The 10,354-nt window shown below is 40.9% G+C and overlaps 1 protein-coding gene across 2 annotated transcripts; it reads left to right on the top strand.

The window, feature by feature from the left end:
- Positions 1-6,259: 6,259 nt before the first annotated feature.
- Positions 6,260-9,105, top strand: CYTL1 (cytokine like 1). 2 transcript variants are annotated; one of them, XM_069012219.1, is made up of 4 exons: positions 6,260-6,608; positions 6,718-6,762; positions 8,127-8,255; positions 8,438-9,105. In XM_069012219.1, the coding sequence occupies exons 1-4, from the start codon at positions 6,468-6,470 to the stop codon at positions 8,519-8,521; spliced, it is 399 nt and encodes a 132-aa protein (XP_068868320.1). In that variant the 5' UTR covers positions 6,260-6,467; the 3' UTR covers positions 8,522-9,105. The 2 variants fall into 2 exon arrangements, with proteins under 2 accessions (XP_068868320.1, XP_068868319.1); XM_069012218.1 differs by having other exon boundaries at positions 6,263-6,611.
- Positions 9,106-10,354: the final 1,249 nt, after the last annotated feature.

Below are 10,354 nucleotides of genomic sequence, written 5' to 3'. Positions count from 1 at the left end.
ACTTGTAGGGACACTTAGTCATCTGGGAACACATGTAATATGTGATTCAGAGGCAGAAGGAGATCCTTTTTCTGTTTTATTTTTATCAAAAGAATTTAAAACAGAAAAGTTGTTCAAGTTTAAATGGCAATTACATCTGAAACACAGTCTGTTGTTAACACCAGTTTCTGACATGTTCTGGTATTTATTTTTTCTTTGTTTCAAGTCAAGCTGACAGAACAAAAATATAATTATTAAGTTTATGGATTTTCTTAAATAAAATTAACCTCCACTCATTTTCATCACTTCTGGATATTACATAGTAGAGTAGATCCTCAGCTATTCCCCTCTATTTTATACACTTTTATTCCTTAGAAGAGTATTTTAGCTGTACAAGGTACTTGTCATATCATTTGGCTTCAAGGCACTGATAAAGCTCTAAATCTGTGCTGTGTCACCAACAGACAGGACTCCAAAGGTAATGCTCTCTGTGACAAACAAGAAATAATGCGACTGATTTACTCTTACGTTGGCTTTAGGGCTTTTGTGCTACTAAGGCCAGTGAACTGAACACAAGTTTTAATCTAAAGTGAGAATGTGGATCCACAGGAGTCTGTGACTTGTGTTATTGATTTCAGAGATGGCAGGATTTCTTCCACTATGCTTAAGTATGAAGTTCAAAAAGCCACAGAAAGCAAGCAGAACTAGGAAGACATGACGTATTGTGTGGAGTTGTACCTTACCTTCTCTGCCAGCTGAGATGAGAATTTATGTTACCTTGCAGTTTTTCTAGCCTGCTGGAAGAACTGTTGTTTGTATCTAGAAATACACAACAACATAAGCTATGACATTTGCAGTTTTCTAGGCAAGAATAAGTAGAAAACTGTGCCTGCTAGCATGCTAAGCAGCTACTAAAAAGCTCTTGTGTAGGCAGTAGTTCAGCAAAATCTCTTTGGATTATTCTTTGGCTTGGATTAGATTGTTATACAGAGCTGCACTTTCAGTCTCATCCATTTTTCTTTCAGTGACATAATTCTTCTGAAAGGTGCTGGAATACCAGTCCTAAAAAATAGAGTCACTCATCCCCTTGTATATTAACCACAGCATAGACAAGAGCTCCTTGGAGGGACAGCAGAGAGCTTAGACCTTGCATTTTTCAGCATTTGAATTGCCTGGAGGGCTTATATCCAGGACAAATTTTGTAGATGAATACATTTATTTATATCACCCCCGGTACACTCCTTGGTGGCTGACATAATTTTTCATCACGAGGGTAATTAGGGAGGGTGGGAAGCTGACCAGCAATGATAAGACCTAGAGCTATCTACCACATTTGCATGTGAGAGAGAGAGAGGGAGGAGGATGGACGGCAAGGCAGAGCAGGAAAACACGAATAACTTGAAATACTGCTGCTCTAAACCTGAACAAGGCTCCCTCCTCAAAGGCCTGTTATTGTGACTCTGACTGCAGTGTTAATAAAGAATGGTATTACCTTGGGATAACTCATACACGAGTGGTCTCAACGCCCAGGCAGAGTCCAGACAAGGTACTTGTGTGTAACTGGGACAAGGCAGCTCTGCCTGTGCCATGGCCAGACAGGGAGCCAGGCTGAAAGCACCACTGTTATTTCACTGGAGAGGTCTGCAAGTTACTCCAAGCTAAAATTGCCTTTTTCTTAGCAAAGGTGGTGACGGCTTAAGCCTCTAAATCCTGCATTACTTGAATCAATACGCCTTGCAGTCACTGAAAAGAGTATCCCTGACAAGGCTAAAACCGCATAATCTCCCGTCTCCCTGGTGTTGATGGCTGAGTTCCCACAGCGTCTGTGGGAAATACCATTATCCCCATTATGGAGACAGCAGCCAGGAGGGAGACAAGCCAGGCTACGCCTGCACTGCAGTGACAGATGCCCGTGTGGACATCTCTGAGCTGTCTTGGGCTCTGCCATCATCCAGAGCCCCGTGTGCCCTCTGGGTGCAGGATGCTGCTGCCTGAGCCCCTGCTCTGCTGCAAAGGTGGGTTGGACACTGCCTGCAGAGAGGGCTGGTCAGCACAGAGAGTGCAAATGATTAGGTCACTGGTCTGACGCTGCACATGGAAATGATTCCTGCTCCCCAGGTCTGCTGGGCTGTCCTGTCTGTGTCCTGGATCACAGGGCTCCCCATTGCCATATGTTTTTTGTCAGGGAAAGTGCCCAGTGCCAGGTTTGTGCTAGCAAGACCAACAGATTTCAGAACATCTAATTTCTTTTTCTGACCCAGATGGCTTTACCTGCTTCCATAACCATTTTATGTAAGAACAGGCTATTGAGCAGTAGCATTAGTTTCCTCAATATATATGTAAATTTTTTTAAATAACAACAACAGTGAAGAAAAAAGAAGCCTGTACCACTGAGTAAGGAAAAAAACTCTTGCTTAATTATCATGGGGAAATGGCATTGCTGCACCAGCCCAGAGACAGCTCTGAGACCCTGCCTGCCTTGTCCTTTTCTCATAGCTTGGCCAAGCCATGCAGATGGTCAGCAGACTCTTACTGCCATCATGGAAGAGAAAATAAGACGCACTGGATTATCCCAGCTTCAAATGCAGGCACACGGTGCTGCCATATCAGGCTTCTCTCTGTGCCAGGAATGTGTCAGCGTTGTGCACCAGCACCCCCAGACTCAGGGCAATGTGTGAGGCTGCACAACCTCTGCACTGAATTTCAGCTGATGTTTACAGAAAGGCTCAGCAAAATGTACTGTTGCACAGCAAGGAAAAACATGACAAACTGGTAAGACCTTAAACAAGAGGCCAGGGTTTCCAAAAAGTCTTGTGCTGAGCTGGGAGCTTGCAGGGCAGTTCAGCCCTGCTTTGAAACAAGAAGTGGCACCTTCATCACAACAAAAAGCTGAGTCACTTTGGGCTTTGAGGTGCTGCTTAAACACAGAGCTTTCTCTGTTTTATTGTTTTTATATTTTACTTTTTTTATTTTTCATTATATTCATTATATGAGGTGTCTCATGATGGCCCCCAACTATTTTAAAGTAAGTATTTTCATTAAGAAAGTGGATTTTGGTGTAAAGAAATCAGCAGCTTCCAAGGGCTTTTGTCAAAAGCTGGTGGACACCCTGATAGACTATTCAAAAATGGGAGAATTTCTGACTGCATAGTGAGTCCTTTGACTTTTAGAGAAGTATTATTGTTTGAGTTTTCAGTAACTTGGAAGACAACATAGATTAAAACTTTTTAATAAAAATATGTATACAGTTATGTCATGATAGGCTTCTCAGTTTCTTCTCAGCCCATGTGTCTGCTTTTCTATGGAATATTACTTATATAAGAGTAAATAAATGCACTGTGAAGAGCACTCAGAAGATGTAGTGACATCATCAGCATCAAGAGTTAATGCAAAACTGTGAGAGTGTGTGTCCCAAGCCCTTGAAACCCCCGTGCTCATTGAATGGAAGAGCATGCTAAAGATGTGTCTGTGCTGGAGGTGTCCACAGTGTGATAACAAATATGGTGACGCTGATTGACTCCCGCTGCGCTCCCTCCTAATGCCAGCCTGAGCATTGTCCCACAGACTGGAAGGGCTGTAAATAGCTGCTTCTCCACAGAGGCAATCCTTAGGCAAGTTTTGACTCTAATATATTTTGATCCTCTTCCCCTTCCCCTCCTGTAGCTCTAAATTCTATTTCCATGTCCATTTTGAATATTGCCTCTAAGAGGCTATTAGCCTTTGTGAAGAACAGCTTGTGTTTCCCTGTTAAAGACCTTCTCTGCCCAAGGCAGGGTATGCACCAGAATTAATAAGTGGCTTTGCATAAGTGACTGGATAAAGACAGCCACTGAAAAGATTCTGGAGTTTCAAGGGCTTTGGTAACTGTGTATCTGCTTCACAGTTGTGCCAGGTGCCTTAGACTGGAAGGACTCCTAGTGCCTGGTGTCACTTGCAAGTTCTCCTGAAGTCACCACTGAGCTTGCTGGAGAAAAAAAATTATTTAGTCATATCTGAACCATAAATTGAATGTACTCAGAGATCAAGGATAATCTTGCTGATGAGCTACAAATAGAAGTATCTGAGAAGAAAGTATTTGTCATCGTTTAACTGAATTGCATATTCTGCACAGTGAGATAGGCAATAGTGCTGATGAGATACTGGATATTGGAAAATAATCATTTGGGTCAGAGTCACCTATGCAAGTAATCTGGCCCAGAGAGAATATGTAGGTGAGGAAATTAAACTCCAGTTTTTTGTGTTTTTTCAGGAAAAAAAAACCCCTATGGTTTCTGAGGATAGCTCAGGCATCCATCAAAGGTGGCTTTCCTTGACTTAGGTTATATGGGATCAAAGGGAACCAAAAGGCAGGAATACTGCAGCTGAGCAAAAACCTCACAGCAAATTATCTTAGCAATTTTCCACCTTCACAAAATAGTTGTTTTGGGGTTTTTTTAATTTGATGAAGTGTTTTGGAGAAGCTGGATCCAGCCTTTGCTTTCCTAAGTCATCCTTGGCAGCAGCTGGGTTTCTGACTTCTAGTACTGGGAGAGCATTTATGCTGTTCAGAAAACTGCTGTTCTGGCAGAGCAACTACATTTCAGCAGCTTGCTAAACATGAATGTGATAGAAGGATCATATTTCACTCCTGTCCTCAGCTATTCTTTACAGCAATGAGATGGTGATTAAGAATCTGTTTCTTTACTAGCAAGACTCACAGTCAGTAGGATCCTTTCCTTGGATGAGCATAATGTAGCTGCATTTAGAATTATAATCCAGCTGCTTGGGGCCCTCTCAAAAGGCTTCCTGTCTCCCTCTGGCCTCTTAACTCACTTGTCTAGACAACTCCTTTTCCTGAAAATAAGTCCCAGCAGTCCAAGGCCAGTCCTAAAATCCCCACAACCAGGGCTCCCAACTTTTCTTTATTCTCCAAGGATCTACCATTTTAGCATTCAGGAGTACATGATGTCACTAAACCAACTGTTCTTTAGGAAGGCAAAGAAGTGCATAACAAGACAGTAGTATACAGCCCTGTTCTCCTATTTCCCCCAGGTGTTTTGGTGGACTTAAGTCAGAGTCCTCTGCACCATACAGAGTATGTTTTTTTTCTCCAAAACTGATTTTCCCACCTTCAGATTAATCTTCCTGGTGTACTACAATGCCAGGGGATTGCAGTACTTCATCAGATACTTTATTGTTTTGGTTAATACCTTACTGAAATTTGAATTTAAAAAGTTGGGGGTGGCATAACTTTCAAAATAACCAATTATTCATTCAAGGGTACCTCCATTTTACAGGACAATTAACATATAAAACAACATATGTTCAGCTTCAGGCCTACATCCCAGCATCTGGATTTCTCAGCTCTGTCTGGCATCTAATAAAAGAACAAAGCCTCATAAATTCAACTCAGAAAGCAAAATAATTTTTATACATTTATCACAGCCATATAGAGATGTATTCACATTCCTTGAGACCATGAATATGAAATACATGGGTCTCCCGAAGCAGCCATAACAAGCACTATTGTTTTGATTGATAATTGTGAATCATAGAATCATAGAATGGCTTGTTTTGGAAGGAACCTTAAAAATCATCTCGTTCCAACCACACTGCCTTGGACAGAGCCACCTTCCACTAGACCAGATTGCTTGCTCAGAGCCCAATCCAACCTAGCCTTGAACACTTCCACAGATGTTGCATCCACAAATTCTAGAGGCAACCTGCTTCAGTGCCTCACTAAACTCATAGGAAAGAATTTCTTCCTAATATCTAGTCTAAACCTACTCTTTTTCAGTTTGAAGCCATTCCCCCTTGTCCTGTCACTACGTGCCCTTGTAAAAAGATCCTCTCTATCTTTCTTGTAGGCTCCCTTCAAGTACTAGAAGGCTGCAATTAGGTCACCCTGACATTTTCTCTTCTTCAGGCAGAACAATCCCAATTATGTCAGCCTTTCCTCATAGGAGAGGTGCTCCATCTCCTTAATCAACTTGGTGGCCTCCTCTGGACTCACTGCAACAGGTCCATGTCCCTCCTGTGCTGGGAAAGTTTGCTTTTTGGAAGGATTTCTCTCTATCTGCAGTCTCTGTAGTCCTACAGCTCAGAAAAGAGATGCATGTGCCAAAGCACCAACGAGGTTAGGGCCTTCGACACTTGATAACCCTGTGCTCTTTCTTACACATATTTCTGTTGTTTGAGATGCTCACTAGGTTGTTTTCTTTCTGGAATGTAAAGGGCTGGTGGTGTTTGTTTTTGTTACCCTCATTCCCTCTTTCCCTGCTCCGGGCAGGAAAGCGCTTGCAGCTCTGCCTCATAGGTTGGCAGGAAATTTAAGACGGCAGTAAGCTGCTGCTCGGACCACCCCCAGACTTTTTTTCCTGTTCATGCAGGAGACTATTTAATTGAGGACTGATTTGTCTAACTTACTCATTGATGCTCAGCAGTACCTACCTAACCAGTGGCAGTGATTTTTTCCCTCCCTTCCTCCTCTTCTGGACAAGCTCCCCGCAATGAAGATGCTGCTACTCCTGTCTGTTCTGCTCTCTGCTGCCCTGCTAGCCAGCACAGCCCCTCCAACTTGCTACTCGAGGGTGCTGTCTCTGAGCAAGGAAATCACAGAGTCCTTTAAGGAGTTGCAGACCTCCAAAACTGTGGTGAGCCCACCTAAAAACTGCTCCTGCACAGACATTGCAGGTTGCCACTTCTGACACAGTTTTCTCTCAAAACAAAATTGCAACAGGTTTTTCTTCTTTCCTGCAGGACTCATGTGTGGAGACGCTGCCCAGGCTGTACTTGGACATACACGTAAGTTTGCACAGTTCTTTCTTACTGTTGTGCAGTAAAAGCAGTTAATGAAAAGAGAGAATAGCTCATAATATTATATCCCAGAGGAGTGATTTTAAAGGATTTTTAAAAGCTTAATTAACCAGACAGATGAGTGACCAAAAAAACCCCTCAGTTTGAACTTTATTAAAATCCTTATGAACTTTCTGAGATTTTACTTGATTAAAAATTTTAAAATGAGGACATCAATATTTTTAAGTTATTACCATATACACGCTATTAATTTACTGTGGCAGAGCCTTTACAGAAATTAAATATGTGAAACAAAACTTTGAATAATAGTTTAAAAGAAGAAATCCAGAATAAACTTTTTTCACTTAATAAATCTACTTCATTTTATATCCTGAGTGGTTCTTGGCGTGTAGTTTTAATAAAAAGCAGTGCAGGAATACCTTGCTGGCTTTTTCTCTTTTAAATAGCTACTTGTTGAATCCAGGAAAAAAGTGTGCCTGAGGATACAGAAGTGTGATACTGAGAAAAAACAGCAGTAGTTGTCTCCCAGCTAAGACAAAATAACCTCCGGCACACAGTTAGTGTCATAGTGTTCTGCAGTGAGATATTTGATATATTTTGCTTCTTTTTCCAGTGCTCAACAGAGTAAATAAAAACCAGAAAACTTCAGACAAAAGAAATTGTCTGACACATTTTCTGTAAGCAACTACACCAAGTCTTGTAATTCGAGACACTCTCAATCCCAATTCCAGAGCTGCCAGTGTCTCACATCATGGCAAAGACCAAGAAATGTGAGTCCAGTGCCTCAGTTTCCCTAGCTTTAAAGCAAAAGCTGGGGTATTTATTTACCTGCTTCACAAAGATGTTGTGAAGTTCATGTTGTCTGTGCTTTATTTTGGTAGCACAAAGTCTGAGGTAAAAATTACTCTGAAAAATTCAGGACTGGTAGTCACAGTTTCACCTATTGTACAGGAACAGAGGAATTGAGTCTGTGAGATCTTGATAATCTGTTCATCTGCTAAATCAGGTGCTCTCTAAAAAGTGAAATAGTGCACCTATTCTGTAGAATACTCCACCTACTACAGGAGCAGATTTGATTGTATTGGCACTGCTACCTCCTAAAGCCTGTGAGAAATAAGCTGGCAGACTAAGACTGTATATATGCAATTTTCCAAGCACTTATTTGGACCAAACATCTTCGTTATAAAATATTGATGATGAATTTTCATAACTAAAGGTTGCATAGGTTACATGTACATCGAGGTAGGAATTCAAGGTTCCCACACAGCAGTAAGAATTTTGGAAGTGGTGGATGAGAAACATAAATCTGTATTTGTGCAGGGTTACACAGACCTCTTTTGCATGCTTTGCAGAATTACTGTGTGTTGGCAAAACTCCGTGATTTTGTGGCCTACCCCGGATGTGACAGAGTGGTTGAAGTGAATAAACTGAAGGAAAAAGCCCGGAGCCTGTACACCATCTTGATCTCCTACTGTAGAAGGGTAGGTCAGGATGCTTCAATGCATCAACAGGGACAGAGTCCCTGCTTTTAGCTGTTTTTGTCTCCACACTGTCCCCTGACCAGCAAAACTGGATCAGGCCCAAGCTTCTCAATGTTGTTCTGTCTTCTGCCTTCCTCCTCTCATAAATGTTAGTCTTTTTTTGTTTTGTTTTGTTTCTCCAGGACCTGGTGTTCCTCACTGATGACTGTAATGCTCTGGAAATTCCCATTTCACCTCCCATTGAACACTCCATCACTGAGAGCTAAAAGGCAGTTAAACCCAAAAGTTATGCCTGGGAAATTTTCGGGGTGACCAAAAGTCAAGATATGTATATGCAGTCTATAACATTAACAACTAAGATCTTTTTCAAGCACACTGGCAATATAATCTCAGACCCACCCATTTTTCTCTGCCTTGGCAGGAAATGAATTGCATACCTTGCATACCTACTGAGCTGCTAGGGAACCTACCATTAGGGAGCAGTTTTTCGTTTGGCAAGGTATGATATTTCAGCTTAGCCAAATGTATAAAGTATGTTTTGTTTAAACATCAGAAACTAGATTTTTTATTTTTACTCTTTTATGAATAACTAGACTCATATAAAGAAAAAAACTGTATGATTAACATTCTCTCTTGACTTAGCTGTTTTTCTTGTATTAGATGGGCATGGAAGGGACCATATTTGTTTTTCGTAGGATGTTTAATAGAAGAACGTATAGTAACGTTGTACTGGCAGATTTCTCTGCCTGAATAGCTCAAATATATATCTTGATAGTTTTTGATGTCAGATTTGTGAGAATAGAGGTGAAAAAAATGTGTCTGTGGAAAACTAAATAAAAACAGTCTTCTAATCCAAGATGCTTGTGTTGCAACATGTCTTTCAAGATCAAGCTGAAAGGTGTCATTCTTATAAACTTACTTTTCACATTCACTTGCAAGTTGTTTTTCCCAGCACAACCTTTGTTTCCATAGCAGTGCAAACTTTGTTGTGTCTGCATGATTTGACAATGTATAAGTTTCTACTAATAGAACTTTTCTATACTGCAAACAATTTCTTTGATGAAATCAGTGATTTGTTTTTAATAGTATTTCTGAGTTGTGAGAATGTAAATTCTAAGCCAGAGGCCCAGAAAGCCTATTAAAATTTCAAACAGTTTTTGAGACGTAACCCTTTTAGTTGAGCTACCAGGATTAATAAAACTTCCAGACAATAATTCTAGAGTCATGGGTGTCTTCAGAATCTGCAGCACATGAGACCTTCACAACCAAGAGCTCTTTGATGCCAAGAATAGAAAGGTTCTTCCCCATATTCTTGGAAGTAGCTGTTACCTCAGAGAATCCCTTTCTTCCCTCTGTGCAAGTAATTGCTCTCTCTCCAGTATAGTATTTTTGACCGTTCATCTACAGCACCCCTAACCCTGGTGACTTGGTCAGTGGTCTCACCATGTTTTTTTCCGTAACTGGGTGTTTACATGACATCACAGTTCCTCTGCTTGACATCCTGATGGTACAAACCAAAATATTTGACAACTGTTATGTAAATAAGTGAATAAAAACATTAACCCAAAGGAAAATAAATGTTGGGGATGGGTAGGAAAGGGCTTTTTCTTTATTTTGTAATCACCCTGTTTTGTTGAAACTACTAGTCTGATTTTAGCTGTAGGAAATTTTACTGTCCCTTTGAGTCATAGAATAAGGGTGGGAAAATCTGAACCCAGGGGAAGTAGGGAAGAAATAAACAAGTGCTTTTCTTCCCAGTATGTTTCAATTCTAAGTGTACATTCAAGGAATGTGCCTATCAGACTTTATCATTCCCTCTTGAAGATTAAGTCCTTGTGTGCTAACCCTACTAATCCTTTAGATGAGCCATTCTGCCCACAGTGGTTTTACTCAAGTGTCTCTACAAGCATCTGGTGGAGACAGCAGCAACTGAGCAATCTAATCTAATACCAGGCTGAACTCAAAAATGTGCAACAGCTCAGATAGTCCTAATAGCAGGAAAGTCATTGCTTAGTTTGCCTTTCAGAACCCCTCTCTCCAAGCTAACAGCCTCTGTACAAGATCCAACACACTCTAGAGATACCAATACCTATTTTTCT

Source organism: Aphelocoma coerulescens, chromosome 4, assembly GCF_041296385.1.
Source record: "Aphelocoma coerulescens isolate FSJ_1873_10779 chromosome 4, UR_Acoe_1.0, whole genome shotgun sequence".
Lineage (NCBI taxonomy): Eukaryota > Metazoa > Chordata > Aves > Passeriformes > Corvidae > Aphelocoma > Aphelocoma coerulescens.
Note: the sequence above shows the minus strand (reverse complement) of the source record. Positions and strands in the feature narration are given on the sequence as shown.